Source organism: Corapipo altera, unplaced genomic scaffold (genome assembly GCF_003945725.1).
Source record: "Corapipo altera isolate COAL_440 unplaced genomic scaffold, ASM394572v1 112, whole genome shotgun sequence".
In the NCBI taxonomy this organism is placed as follows: domain Eukaryota; kingdom Metazoa; phylum Chordata; class Aves; order Passeriformes; family Pipridae; genus Corapipo; species Corapipo altera.
Genome location: NW_020884899.1, coordinates 2,511,933 through 2,528,065, shown reverse-complemented (window position 1 = coordinate 2,528,065; position 16,133 = coordinate 2,511,933). Strand labels below are relative to the sequence as shown.

The 16,133-nt window shown below is 40.2% G+C and overlaps 1 protein-coding gene across 1 annotated transcript in view; it reads left to right on the top strand.

Annotated features, from left to right (window-relative positions):
• The window catches only part of AK5 (adenylate kinase 5), a 77,320-nt gene that overhangs the window by 38,426 nt on the left and 22,761 nt on the right, over positions 1-16,133 (top strand). The window contains exons 8-9 of the mRNA XM_027649286.1: positions 4,392-4,468; positions 15,672-15,714. Coding sequence (XP_027505087.1) covers positions 4,392-4,468; positions 15,672-15,714 — 120 coding nt within the window. The remainder of the gene's footprint in view (positions 1-4,391; positions 4,469-15,671; positions 15,715-16,133) is intronic.

Sequence of the window (16,133 nt, the reverse complement as noted above, 5' to 3'; positions counted from 1 at the left end):
AAAGTCTGATCTACTTAATAAATCCCTCACCAAAATAATTGGAGAGCTGTGAGTTCTAGCAGATGCCATGCCACAAGCATCTAATTGGTGCCTAACCTGAGCACTGATAAGAGTCAGGAGGTTTGAAGTAGGATTTCTATGAGATCAGGTATTTAATTTCTAGACGTTGCAATTCCAGCATTGCCTTGATCTCACTTTTTGTCTTTTAACCTTATTAGTGATATTGCAATATATTGTGGTTCCTGGTAGCTACTGTAAACATAGTATTTCTAATATTTTCGTGCCTTCACACCAATCTAATTCACATGTTATAGCCATAAAATCTAGTTATAATCGACTTTGTAACAATATATGCTGAAAGAAAACAACTGAAATTTTTATAGATTAAAATACAGTTTTCTCATTGCTGCCTTCTACAGCATCTTAAGACTGTTGCCAAGAGCAACAACCTGTCATGAAACTCAACAATGTAAGGTTGCAATAAAATTTGTATTAGAAATGTCTTACTGAGAGGAAAATTCAAATGTAATCGTTCTAATGCTAATCAGTCCTTCAATAAATTATTTCTATAATATTCCACTTAAAATTTATCTTCTAAACATTTGTCTTGCCCAAGTGCTTACACACAACACGTATTAATTGAGTTATTAGACGGTGCTTCAGAGCATGTTCTGTAACATAAAAAGACATTTTTATTTTATTGAGCTTAAACATGCTATTAAGAGAAGCAGCACGTGTCACAGGGTAGGCTTAGATTACTCTTCTGACAGTCAGTGTTGAACAGTACAAATACTGGAGTTGTTAAAATATGAACAGGGGCATATTTGAGCCAGTGAACCATATTGAGTAGAGTTGCTAGCGGGATTCCAGATAAGTAAGGGATTTAAGCAAGGTTTGGAAATACAGGAGCTGATTTGCCAAAACACAAATGGTCCAAGGAATACACTTAATTAGCTCGCGTGATGGGGCATTGATGCCGTGTAATGGGAAGTTAAATCAACTGCAGATAAATTTAGACAGATCAGTCCAGTTTAGTTTCATTGTATAAATGAATTCAGTGAAGTGTGAAAAAGCAATGCTTGACATTTGCATACATGAAAACTTAAGGATGGACAGACTTTCAGAGAAAGTGCCATGCACCAGGCTCAGAACCCTGGAATGTTTGTAGGAGCACAGACATTTATGGCCACGATCCCCTGGGCTTTGGGGTGGATTTCTGTGGTGAGAATTACACCCCTGCCTGTAGCAACCAGACTCTCCCAGCTTTCTGTGACCAAACCTGTGCAATTCAGCTCAGGAGCAACAAGCAATATGTGAAATGCAGTCTAAAATGTGAAGTGCAGCCTCCTGGTGAAGGAATGGGCTGAGCAGAGCCGTGCTCCCCTCTAGGGCAGGGCTGTCTCTGTCCTGGCTGTCAGACCATCCTCATACACCTGTAATTCACCTCAGCCCTCAGGGCTCAGCTGTTGCATCCTCTTGGGTTCCTGGCAAGACAGAGCTTTAGGAATGATGCCTTTGGTGTCAAGATACAAAACGTGGCAAAAAAAAGGGAGTGCGTTGTAGCTGATCTGCTTTTTCTTATTTCATCAGCCTGCACCTCCCTGGAGAGCTGATTATTCACTTAACAGGGATTTAATAAAAACTTGCAAGTGATTTATTTTTTAATTGTGCAGTAGTGTACCTAATAAAATCCTCTTTTCCTTCCCTAAGGAGAACACAGGGCACATGAAAATGTCCAGGTCTCCCTTGCCTTAACTTTATTCATGCAATTAAGGAAGCATGTTTTAAGTCCTAAGAGTACCTTTGTGGATCAGGTGCTTGCAAGTTATTTGTCCATGGCAGTAGAACTTCTATGCACTTTCTTAATTTTTTTTTTAACTTGAGTTTCCCCTTTTGCAATCGATGAAGATACTCAGATCACCTCAATGGGTTCATACAAGCATAGGAAGGTCCCAAGTTAACCAAGAGCTGAGATTATTTGGTTGAAGGGGACAACAAACTGAGCTGGAGCATAGCAGACTCCTCCTGCTGCACCAGGGATATCAGAAGTGCTCTTACATGTCCCCTCATTCCTTAATCTGATCCTGGGAGCAGCCATTTGCTTCAGTTCATTTCTGGTAGGTTTGTCTTTAGGCAATTTGAAAAGGGTAGAGAAGTCTGTACACTGTTCAGTGATGAATGGTTGTGGGGTTGGTAGTTTTTATTAAACCAACAAAGGAAACACAGATTTTTCAATTTTCCTTGAATAAACCCCAGAAAGAAGCTGTGTTTTCCCAAGGACACCGGCGTCCTAGTTCAAGAAAAAAGGCCTTAAGATGCTTGACCATATTAAAATTGTATAACCATTATGGCTTTTATCACTTAAGATACATTATGCATGAGTACTCATTTTCAGCCTGACCTTTACATTTAAGTTTGCAGCACCATATTTCATATTAATGTTTCTAGCAAAGGATACGGACTGCTCTTGGTAGTTAAGTGACAGTTAATCAAGTGCCTTTAATAAAGTGCACACAAGTGCCTTTAGAAGTGATTGATGTGCCAGAGTAGGCCAGTGCCAGTGACAACTGAGGCTTAGTTAAATTATATTATCAACAATGACACGGTGTTAAGAGTGAGATGTCAGCTGTGTAAAATAAATCAAATAATTAAGATTCTCTCTATTTGGTTGCTTATATCTTTTAGAGACAGGTATTTTCAAAAGACCATAAGCTGTATATGTCAGAGAACATGCTGCATATGTACATGTGACACTGTGTGGTAGCAGGAGTATCATTCCTTCCTGTAATTTTTTTTTATAGCAATCTGATAAAGTATACATGAGCATTGGGGGTGGGAGCAAGGGAACCAAACCAAACCCAGCAGCAGATGGTAAATGCAGGTCTTTCCCTAGTGTCTCTTATGTAGTCCAAAGAGTTAAATTGAAGATTAATTTGGCAGCAGTTGTGATACAGATTGCAAACTAAAACACCCTGGAATCATCCTCTCTACCAAGTTACAGTTTGGTCATCATGACATGCAGTTCCCCTGCTCTGCTCTCTCTCATAGTGATATTTAGTTCGCCACCTACATAGATTATTACTGTGTAAACTTTAAAAGCAAACAAAGCCAGATAATACATAAATGTATCTGGCAAGAACTGAGCTTCAAAATCTGTTATTGATGGTGCTTGTTGGAGCGAGAGACCCACACAAACAATCCTAATGGTGAGAAAACACCAGGGCAGCAATAGATTTAACACTGTCTGTCCTCAGTGCCAGCAGGAACATCATACCAGGTAGAGATACCTGGAACCCAGGAGGCAGGGAATTGTTTTCTTTACCTCAGTGATCTTGTTTGGCTGGGGACACGTGGGCACGAAACAAAACACATCTTACACTTCCCCTGCTGTTACCACATGAGGTTAGTGATTGGACTCATCTGTGACTGCTGGCTGGTTACAATCTTTAGATTTCTGTGTATCTTTACAGGATTTTTTGTTATCTGTGATAAATACTCCTCTAGTCACATGCCTGTCGATGTTTTAATGTTTGCTGAACACGTGCAGTATTTGGTTTGGAGCTGCACATTCGGGAGGACCCAGGAGACCATTCCTTCCTTATGGCCCAGGATTGAACTAATCTGAATGGGGTGCCAGTGCCAGAATATGATGTCCATGCTCTACCCTTCCTGTGTTCATATAGAAAGATGGTTGGTGGTTTATCCTCCCATTCTGGTTTAGCAATGAGTACCCCCCTAGATGACTTCTTGAAGTATCAAGCTCAGTTTCTGTTGTCCTGCACCTTCAGCAGCTCAGCTGAAGCCAAACTGTAAAGCTCAGCCAGGTCAAGGCTTCTCAGCAACTGAATTTTGGCATCCCACTTGCACGAGAATTCGTTCTTGCTGGTCCTGCCACGGGAAGATGACAAGGAGAAGGGGCAGAGCCACACAGTCACCTTAGAAAGGGTTAGAATAGGATGGAAATGGGGACTTGACAGCTGGAAGCATGATGGTCCCTTATCAGCATCACTCAAGGATCCTTATCTGCTAATCAGCACTTAGTCAGTATTTCCTTTCCTAAACGTGGTTGATATTCTCCCCTGAGTGTGGCAATTTTACAATTGCAAGTCATGGCACGCAGAACACCCTGCCCAGTAAATATGCAGTGTAGCTAAAACAGTTCACCAGTTAGCATAACACTTCCCTATTAAGATTTGGAGGAGCTTTTCTGGATGCTTTGAAGGCTTTGTTAATGAAACACGGTTCACCAGAGTACTCTGGCACATCCAAAGGGTCCCTGGGATCAGGGTTTTTGCACGGATACAGATTATTGGAAATATTACAGTGTTCCATCACATAAAGTGAAAATTTCCAAACCATTTCTGAAGTCTTAATTTTCTTTCCTATTTTAGGGCCAAATGAACTTGATTGCAGTCTGATTATGGATTCTGGAGATCCTGTTTATACAGAATTTGACTTTGAGGACCAGGTAATTTTCTGTATATATGGCCTCTCTCTAGGCAGTTTTCTAGTTTATGGAAGTGCTGTGCTATACAATGTGACTGAACAAGGTAGTGGAACTTTAAGGGTGCATAAGACAAAGGGCTTCTTAAGTGCAACATAAGTAAATTCACGATACACACAGGTTGCTTTTTGGTTAGGAGGAAAGAGTGAATATTACTGTAGTATTAAGAGCCTATATCTTCCATTACTGTGCATTGCTGAGTTTCCTCCACAGATTTTAAAATGTTGGCACATGTGGCAAATAGAGTTCCTAGAATGCACTGTAAGTCTGCTGTATATTTAAGAAGAGGAAGTAAAACACTTTTCAAAAGAGCAGCATGAAAATACAAATTGTGAAATATCACTATGACCAAATCAAACATCCTCCCCTCGGAAAAGGATTTATCAGAATTAAAAACAACAAATGCTTACAGTGTGTTGAAACCAGCCTTTCTACCAATCTCGTTGAATGCACATCTGAAAACTAAATTTTGATGAGTGTTTTCCTTGTAGAAAGAAGGCTGGAGAGGGGGAAAAAAAGTTTATGTACATCTTTTCCCTGTAACCTTCACCTCCACACTGGTGAGGTCACAAAGTGAACCACGGTGGGCTCCTGTGGCTTGGATGCTGCACTGAGGATCAGTGTTACTGTTCTTGTTACTCTGCTGTGGATAAGCACGAGAAGAATGACTTAGAATTAGAAGGGAGTATTTTTAAAGCCATCTGCCTGTCACACCACTTAAGGGTGGTGGTTTTGTATGTTTTGCTTTCTGTCTTCCACTTCTGCGCGACTCTGCTCGTGCTTCCCTCACGAACACCGCAGACACCTCTCTAGATTTGTGAGCAGCTTGGCAAAAATTTTAATCTGTGTTTCTGTTACCGTTCAACCGAATGCAGCTGCAGATGTTTTCACATCTTCCCTCATTATTTGCAAAAGGTATCTTTCCTGGTGGCATTTTAAAGCTGGTGACAAAATCAGGGCCAACAAAACTGAATTTTCATTTGGTATCGTGGGGTTGTTCTTGGTTTTCTGTCACAGTCTTCAGTGCAACACTTTATCCTCATCTGCAACATGTTGTATGTTCTAACCCTATTTGTTTCTTTTAATTTATAGATCCCTTTACTATTCTCTCTCTTTGGCTTAGTTATTTCAGTCTGGCTTTTTTCAAGGGGGCAGCTTGTCTCTGCCTCCAAATCCCATTTTAAATCCCATTCTTTCATAAACCCTTCTCTGCCCAGGAAATTCTTAACTTTCTCATCATCTTTGTCTTGACTGTACTGCTTCTTTATTGAAGGATCTAGGCCTTTTATAAAGCAAAATGCACATTTAAATTATGTTTGGCTATGTTGATGCTAAAAATAGATTCTTTTGGCAAAGTATGAACACTAAAGAAATTATACTCTTGATCCGTAATGTTTGAAATGCCATTCAAATAATAAGCCAAATTTTTATAGATACAAAATAAAATTAACAGAAACATAGGAAAATTATGAAAATGTATGAAAATTAATACCATAATTTCAAATGATATAGTTCACTGATGATACATTGCACAGGCCATAAAAGCACTGCCTGCAGTTCTGAATGCTCGTGAGACTAAACAAGAAGACTGTGACAGGCCCTTGTTGTCCCTGTCAATGGCAAATATCCTTTGTGCCAGATGTGGCAGGCAGCTTTTCTCATTATTTGGCTAAATTTGCCATTCTGGCAGGAGTGCAGTACTGATGGCAAACAGAGAAGGAGAAATGAAGCTAAAGCAGGGCTAAAATCCCTTCAGTCAAGGACAGCTACATAAATATGAGGTGGCTGAGAATGAGTTGCCTCAGCTGCAGGGTTGGTATCTTGATACTTACTAGTGATGTTTTAAAACATGTAAATATTTCTATTGCTAAGAAATATTTTTATACCCAGTTTATATGAGATGCCTTGTACAAATACAAAGAAAATACATGCAGGAGAAAGCGATTGCAACCAAAAGCCCTTGCCATCTAAATTTTGAAATTATGCAAGCAAGTGTTGTATTCAGAAGCAAAGAAGAGAGTGGAAATTACCATAAAGTCATAATTCCATCTATCTGCCCAGTCTGAGAAATGAAACAAAAATTCCTCTCTGGAAGGAAAGATCAATAACTAAATTGAGGAGTGAGGAACTGCTCACATTGCAAACTTGAGCTCATTTTGACTGTGGCAGTGATTTAATACTCCAGTGATTTACCACATGCTGTTTACGAATTGTGTGAGGCATCAACAACCTTTACTCAGAGAATCTCAAGTGGAAAAAGAATGTGTGTCTGGATACAAATGTGTCATGCAGGGATGTTATTGCATAGGAGATCTGTCATGAGAATGTGGGGGATAGGAAGGCTGGTTCCTAAGCAACCTTACCCAGCTGAGCTGCTAAAAATGACTGGGTTTTAGGAGAACATCTTGGTAGTCACTGAACCAGAGGAGTTGGGGGTTACACAGCGTGTCCTGAGGACAAAGCCACAGCTGGCAGGGGGTGTCACTTGGCACAGCTGGAATGGAGACACACGGATACCACTGCATTTCCTCAGTCCTGGAATGAGCCAGGAAAACCTCCAGGGTAAACTAAGCCAACAGAGTGCCAGAGTTCTTCAGATGCACACCACTTCTTCCAGAACAATGTCTGACTGGAGGCAGGGCCAAGGAGAAGGAGTGCTGTGGTTCCAACCATGCATGCAGTCATTGGCTCATGTAGGAGTGCTCCAAAATACAGCAAAGGCCTTCGAGAAACACTTGGTACCTGTTGCTGAAACACTGCAAAGCAACACTAATGTAGGCAAAGATCTGGCTTTTCTGAAAGGGGAGATGGATTTTAAAACAGCTCAGGAAAAGCTTGAGCTTTGTATTGTACATTTTATAAATGAACGTTCAATTAAATTCATGTAACTGGATTAAAAGCAAGCTGTTGGTTTACTACTGGCTGTGCATGAATGCTTCAAGAACTAGAACACCCATAATCACTAAGTCCCTACAGCACTGAAAGGCAGGAGAGAAATACCCACTTAAAAAAAAAAAAAGAAAGAAAAGCATTTTTTTCTCCAAATCATTAATAACTATTTTTCTGGGGGTTTTTTCTCAGATCCTGGATTACAGAAGGAGTAATCTAGTTTTTCAGAATGACCTAGAAATACATTCTACTAACAAAATAGAAATAAATAAATAAAGCAGAGAGTACCTCTCATTGAGAATGCCTTGTGGAAGAACCAGCCAAAGTTTCATGTGTTAGCAATGTCCACAGCCTTTTGTGGAATAACGATTACACTACTCAGTACTCGATTGGAAAACATAAAAGCAAAGTAAAGTGATAGATTTCAGATATTTTCACCCACGTTAAGACTTCAGGAGTGTATTTTGGGCAGCTCATTTTTGGGAGCAACAGCTTTATAGAGTGTTCTCAGTTTGCAGAACTTGCTGTCATGACTGGTGTCTGGTTTAACAAGAATTGGCCTTTGCTGCTGGAATGCTCTCAAGTGTGATAAAGGTTTTTACAGCTCGCTGTGTTCCTTTGTACTTGCCATTCAATTCCTCAACTTTGCCAGAGAGGCTGTCAATATAATGCCACTTGTTTCCAGAGATCAGACAAGTTTTATTTTTAAGAATTGGATTTTTAATTAGAAACCTACCATTTGGCTTGTTGCAAGTGCATTCAGGCCAAAAGGGAGTATTGAAAAATTGGCATCAGGGAATCCTATCAAAGAGTTCCAGAAGAAAAGAGCATCCAATTATTTTCTCATGAAAAGAAGCCTTTCAAGACAACCTTAGCTAATCTGAGGAATATTTAGACTAATTAGAGAAAAAGTTAAAACACACAGTCAGGTGACTGTAGAGTGAATACACTCCTGACCGAGTGTTTACGGAATTGATAACTTTAAAATTTGGGAAATGTAAATGTCAGGCAACCTTCAAGTAAAAAAGCCTCAAAAGTATATTTAGCCCCTCTAAGTATTTTGGACAGTATTATTGGGCAGTTTGGGTTGGAATGGACCATAAAGATCATTTTGTTCCAACCCCCCTGCCACAAGCAGGGACACCTTTCACTACACCAGGTTGCTCAGACCCAGATCCAACCTGACCTTGAACACTTCCAGGGATGGGGCATGCACAACTTCTCTGGGCAACCTGGGCCAGTGCCTCACCACCCTCACATCTGCAAAACATGGAAACTCATTTTTGTGTCTTCAAGGAAGTTACCAGTTCATAACTGAGGCATTTCCACGTCCTTGCAGTGTCAGAGTGCATTTACTGATGAAATTAGGTAAATGCAACAGCACGAGTAAAGAAGAGATTGTCTTTTTTTTTGCCCCCCAAATGTAAAAAAGACTGAAAGCTAATAAAGGTTTCCTGTTCAGCAGTGACAAGCAATCTATTGAGTTTAGAAGTGTATAGCCCAATCTTTTCTGCAAGTGCAGAATGTTTTATAATTAGAAAACGCGACAGCTCACTTGAAAAACTCACAAGCAGAACCAAAATCAAGCCAAGGAAAAAAGCCCTGAAAGAGACTTACTCTCATTGTAACAAGACGAAACAAGCTCTTGATTAAAAGTTTTTGCCATGTAGTGACAATCCCTTTTCCAGCTTGCTGTGGTTTCCCATCCAAAGCACATGGGAATCCAGGCTTTAGGGGAGCAGGAGGAACTCCATTGCTACCAAGACTCCAACAATATTTCTGACCTGACTGATCAGCATAGCTTGAAACTTAAATATTCAAGAGACGTAACAAAAAAGGTCCTGAGAGCCTTTTCAATGCAGAAGCAGAACATAAATATTCATAAAACTGATGGGCAACAGCAAATTGTAAGCCTCATTTAACTAAAGCTCTGTGGATTAAACCAAAGATCATTTTCCTCCGTTTACCGTGTTTCCTGTCAGTTGGCACTTTGTTTTGATTGTCTTTTCTCTACTTGGAAGGTTCAATCCAAGTAATTTATTTAACCCTTCAGACCCAGTGCTCCCGGGGTTGGTATTACAGTACAACAAGGAGCAAAGTGCACACCTCCATTAGCAGAGACTCCACTGCCAGGACTTCTGAAGATGCCTTTCAAAATTAGATAAACATTAATTCAGTGATTCGAGGAGTCAGATCTGGAACGTCATGGATTAATCATGTCCTTTACTTGAGAATATAAGGAACTTGTGGTGGAACAGCAGTTTTATTCACATCTGCTGTGCAGCATTAATCATCACAGGTTTTAGTAAAATGACCAAGAGTATCCAGAAGCTGTTTAGGTTTTTAATGCTGAACATTTCTGCAGTGTCCATTTCTCTTTTGTTGATAGACAGTGGTATCAATTTGAATTACAGATTCTGGTTACACTGAGAACCTGATTAAAAGAGGAGCATGGGATAGAAAAGAAAATGAGAGGGCACTCAGAAAATGGTTGTGAAACTATGTTCCCTCAACATTTGTTTTTATTAAAGCCCACTGAAAGGTGGAGTTCAATCTAGTTTAAGGATATCTGCAAAAAAGGGATAATGAATAAGCATCTGAAGACATGAAAGAGCTGGAGAGGCAGGCCTGACTACAGAGAAAAGATGTTTAATAGAAATGTACTGAAGTCAGTGAACAATCTGTTCAGTTCAAGTTGCCATGGAAACTATCCTATTAAATGCTTTAAAAAAACGAAATCAGTTCTAGAAACAAAGTACTACGGTTTGCCTGTTACAAAATGCTTCTTGGATAAGCTCAAAGCAAATGTATCTCGGTGCTTCTGTATCATTTTGTAAGCTGGCATTATTTGTCTCATTCAGAATCACCATTGTACCCTGTAAGAAAGGCACATGGAAGAAAGCCTGCTGCTCTATTTTCCACATGCAGGAAAAATTGCCCCTTGACTCAATCTGCATTTTTACTGTGAAATGCCAGAAATAGTTGTTTGCTCCTTCTTTGACAGATGTTATTTGAGCTCACTTTCCACTGATACATACGTATATTAGGGGAGGGTTAGTTGAAGTCTTTGCATCTCTAATTCTTTCCTGATTTTTGAGCCAAAAGGGGCTGCCTGCAGCTCTGGTGGGCAGGACAGGGCACGAGGATGCAGTTGCAGGGATGGTGAGCTCAGGTGAGTTACTGGGGATGGAAACCACAGTGACAGCATTATTCTTCACCACGTGCTGCTTTTATGCTTCACTGAATCCTTCTGCAGTACCTCAGGAAGCCCTTCTCTGTGGTTTGTGGAAGGTGTCTGTAGTAAAAGCATTACAATTTAGTGTCTCACCATCATTTTTCAAGGCAGTAGCAGTAGAATAAGTTGTACCTTCTTTCCTCATACCAGCTTGCCCCTCCGCTGGCAAACTGAGGCCTTGTCCCTTCATGCACAAAATAAAAGTTTACAGCTCAATTTATGAGTTCTACCTTTACAGCCCAGAGAACTTGCATAATTCTTGGGGAATATCAGGCATCCCACAGAGTTGATGCAAACAGAATCCAAAGCAGAACTTTTCATATTGCATGAAAAAGTTGTTAAAGAAATGGAAAGGTGTGTTTTAAATCCTGCCCTCTCTGCCCCTGAGATTTACACACCTCACTCAGGGCTGTGGGCTGGTTTTGTTCACATTAGCCCAGCATTCCTAAAGACAGCTACCCAAACCCTTCCTTAGGAACATCTGCAGTAATAATTCCTATATTTTAAAGCACTACAGAAGAAACCACTTTTTTCTTTTATACTTCTTAATCACTGTTGAAGTACATGCTATATATTTTTACGTTCACCCATAAAACTGCAGTGATTGCAAGGGTGCTGTTTTACTATGTGGGATACAAAAGTGCTCTTAAAATCACTTATTTGTGTTGTATTGAAGCAGAAGAGTGGCTTCTCTGGGTGCATTGGAAGTTAAAAAAAAACTCCCAGTGTATTTTCAGAAAGCCATATGTTTCCTATGTGTTGGTTTTTTTTACTCCCTATGTATCCCGTGATTGTGCAGTCAGTGTTAGTCATTTGGGCCTTAAATACCAGTCATAAAGAGTGAAAAGTGGCCTAGTTTTAGAACTCCTTCACAGCAGTGCATCTCAGATCAGTGGACTGGTTTTTCAGATAATTAAATTTCTTCTTATTAGAGAAGTTCTTTATAAATACTGTAGAAGTTTCTTACTGAAGGTTATAAAACTACCTAATAACAAATAGATGTTCTAGTAAACCTTGAATATCCACGGTCAAATGTTAAGCAGAGAAGATCTTTGAGTAGCAAAATTGGAGTACAACGATCAGTTTTTATCTGAACAGCAGCAGCTCACAGGATCTGAAGGCCACGTGCTGCTCTTATTTTTACAACACCCTATTCTTGCCCTTCTTTGTGCCAAAATCTTTTTCTTTTTGAAAATTGAATTGAGACAGGCCTGATAAAAAGCCTTTCTTCTCTAAAGTTAAAAAAAAAAAACCAAAACAGAAAACACCAAAATGCACAAACACATACAAAAACCCCAAATCAAAACCAAACCAACCAGCCTTAAAAAGTGATTTGAAGCATAAATCAAATTTAATGGTAAGCAACTGTATGGCTTATAAAACCCATTCCCGGGTCCACTGCCCTTACATAAAACCTGCAGAGAAACATGTCATTTTTATTTGTTTAAATAATTTGTGCCTGACACATTCCTTTGAATATTTACATTCTCAAATTCAAACTTGAAAATTGAGAATACTTTTAGGCAACAATCATGCTGTATTTTAGAGTCAGTCTCACTCTCTTCTCCTTTATCCATGATTATTTATCCTCTTCAGTGAATTTCTAGGAGGAATTGCTGTTATATTTGTGAAAAATCTGAATGAGTGAGGCACTTTTCACCACTGTTTTCCAGTAGCATTCAAGAAATAGTGATGTGATAAAGGAGAACTTTTTTCTTTTCTATGTTACAAAAAGAACCCAAATAAACCCCCCCAAGGCCTGGAGCAGAGGTTATTAATGGGTAACAGAAAAGCTTTCTCATTTCATCAGGTAACGAACATTCACAGAGCTGCCGTTAAGTCCTAATGAAGAAAATGTCCCTTCATCAGATAAAAAAGTTAAATCTATTTTATTGATTTCTTTAAAGTGATATGTCTGAAGAATCCTAATTCATTAGTAGCAAAACTCAAAGATCTGAAGAATTCTGTATCATTTTCTTATTATTTGCTGTGACAGTGGCAGAGTTTTTTATTATGGAAATTAGCTGGGTGGGAACTAGATGATCTTCCAGACCATCCTATGGTTCTGTGGGATTATTTCACAACCTAGCAATGACAGGCAGTAACTTAAACTCATTAACCTGTTATCTGCTACCAGTCAGATATTTACTAATAACAACCTAGACGACAGGAAGGCAGAATACAGTCTGACTGCATTTTCCAACCCTAAAGGCGAATGTCAGATAAATTCTTTACAGGTAGCAAACTTCTCTATTTAGCAGTGATTTTAATGTACTGTTGATATTGTTTAAGCAGTTACACAATCAGCTGGGCTCCTCTAATTGATGTGTTTCCAGATAATATTTGTAGATATAACTTGGCTGTAAAGGCATCTGAAATTACAGACTATCCATCTTTCTTCAGCAGTTATTCTTGTACAAATCATAAGATGATGAACTTCCTCTCCTTGCTTTCAAGCACATGGAAACAGCTCCAAAGCACTGTATTGCTGGTGGCAATGTGGTGTAATTACCATTAGCCAGCTCGTAACTCGAGGGACTTTTCCTGGTGTGATTGCTTGCTAAATCCAGCAGTTCTCTTCCAAAGCATTTTGGTAACGAGGCAGATCAGTGCTTTCAGGCAGATAAAGGTTAAGCCCTTCACAGTTTAGAAAGACACAATCAGATCTAGATACTGTCATCTGTAAACATGAGAAGACTGCATTAAACAGGGTGCCAGACTCTGCCAAGGTCAAACAGCAAAGTTCCTCACTCAGATCAGCACAAGAAAGAAATAATGCCACTTTCATTTCTTTAATTTGATTGTAAACTTGTGATTGTGATCTCAATTCTTAAAGAAAATTCTTTGTAAACTTTGTGCCTAAAATTATTTTGATCCATAGAGCTTGAAAGGCATGATAAGAAGCTGACTCTAAAATGAGGCCTTTTTTATGTAATATATCCTTTACATGGTCAAATATTTTATTGTATTATTGGATCACAAAAAAACCCATGTAGGGTTAATACTGTCACTTGAAATGTAGGAAAGAGACTGATCTTTCATTTGAAAATGTTGGCAGGTTTTGGTGGGGTTTTTTTAAGATGGCAGTTCTCCTGCTGCAGTGTAATGAGCTGAGAATTACTGTGAATCAAAAAAATGAAAATATTCTATGTAGCCAATGTAATAATACTTCAGCCTAATGAAGAGCACTTGTGTTTCAGTGATGATGGGAACACAAGGAGAAAGCTGCAAGGGTAGTGCATGAGCCCTGCAAATTAAAGCAGCCAGCAGTTTACCCATTCTGATCCCTTGCTGTTCATTCCCCTCATCTGCTCATGCAGCCACACCCGTTTCTCACAGGGGCTGAAGCTGTGCTGTGAGAAACCATGGCTTGATGACCATGTGCTCTTTTGAGCTGACTGGAATAACATGTTCTGTGCTGATAACATGCATGGATAAAGCAGTATGAGAGTGCTCCTGTCAGTGCTATCATTGATATTTATAGACTAGGTTAAAGTGTTGATGGTATGAGTATATTGAGATCACATAACCCAGACTGTGTCCAGAATATATGTAATTCTCATTTGTGAGAACAACAAAGAATTCCCACTCTGACACTCTTGCTGGCCAGCATTTGTAATTTCTCATTGATTGTACTGTACAGGATGTGACAAAATCATGCTAAGTGGCATGGAAGTCTCAGGAAAAAAAACATGCCAAGTTCCCCATTTCCATGGTGTAATCCCTCTGTAGTTCTGAAGCCTTTATAACAACTTTCAAAGACTGATTTCACCTTTACATTGTAGTTCAGTTCTAGAGCTTTCTCCAGTATTGCTTTCTCACTATTAACAGCTTATCACACCACACTTACTTTGGAAGCAATTCATCCTGCAGGAACCATTCCTTTGGACACTGGAAAGCTGTTCCTCAAAAAAAACAATATTATAGACACATAGAATGGCCTGGGTTGGAAGGGACCTTGGAGATCATCTTGTTCCAACCCCCCTGCTTTGGGCAGGGACACCTGCTACTAGACCAGGTTGCTCAAAGCCTCATCCAACCTGGCCTTGAACACTTTGAGGGATGGGGCATCCACAGCTTCTCGGGCAACACCTTCCAGTGCCTCTCCACTCTCACAGTGAAGAATTTCTTCCTAAGATCTAATCTAAACCTGCTCTCTTTCAGTTTAAAGCCATTCCCCCTTGTCCTGTCACTCCATGCCCTTGGAAAAAGTCCCTGTCCAGCTCTCTTGCAAGCCCCTCTCAGGTACTGGAAAGCTGCTCTGAGGTCTCCCCAGAGCCTTCTCCAGGCTGAACGATCCCAGCTCTCTCAGCCTGTCCTCCTGGGAGAGGTGCTCCAGCCCTCTGAGCATCTTGGTGGCCTCCTCGGGACTCGCTGCAGCAGGTCTGTGTTCCCCTTGCACTGGGAGCCCCAGAGCTGGATGCAACACTCCAGGTGGGGTTTCCTGAGGGCAGAACCTTCCTTGACCTGCTGGTCACACTGCTTTTGGTGCAGTCCAGGAGACAGTTGGCTTTCTGGGCTGCAAGAGCACATTGCTGGGTCATGTTGAGCTTCTCATCCACCAAGAATCCCAAGTCCTTCTCCCCAGGGCTGCACTCGATCCGTTCTCCATCCAGCCTGCATTTGTGCAGGGATTGCCCTGACACAGGAGCAGCACCTTGTCCTTGGCCCTGAATTTTGTGATGTTCACACGGCCCCACCTCTCAAGGCTGTCCAGGTCCCTCTGGATGGGGTCCCTTCCAACAGCACCACACAGCCTGGGGTCATTGGCAAACTTGCTGAGGGTGCCCTGGATCCCACCGTCCCTGTCACCGAACCCTGAGGAACTCCACTCATCATATGGGGCAGTTCATCACCTCAGGATATCCTGGGTTCTCTGAAACAGCACCAAGAGCACTTCTGTGACATTGTAAATTGTGTCTCACTGTAGATTAAAACTGAGAGGTTGGAGGGGGTTGTTAAGATATACAGACAAGCAGATAGAAGAAGAAATGCAAACTGTGCAGAATATCCATTTCAACTTATCAATTGCTTAATTAACAGGAGGAGGATCAGTCAAGTTTTTCTGGTTATGAGAGCACAGGAGGTGAGTTCCTTTTTCGGTGTTAATTGCCGTTTAATTTTGAAACCTTTGATTTCCCCTGGTATTTAAATGGTTACATAGAAGGCAAAGTAAATTCAGGATATTTATATCGTGAAATTTATTTCTCAAAGTATTTTATCATGTGAATCCTCTTTGAATGCAAATGAAGGTTTGTAGAAGACATTTCTATGCTCTTTAAGCCAGTGGATCCAAAAATATTAGAAGATGCTACTGTTAATCAGCATCAAGTCTCAGAGGTGTTTTCAGAAACTGGCAGTTATGAAAACCTCCTTGGGAAGTGTGAGGTGCTGAGAGTCCAAGAGGAATGAAAGGATTAATCAAAACTTTTCATGCCTAGTGATATTTTGTAATAAGGCCACATAATAATGTGTCTTGTAAGTGATTAAGTCCAAGACAATAAA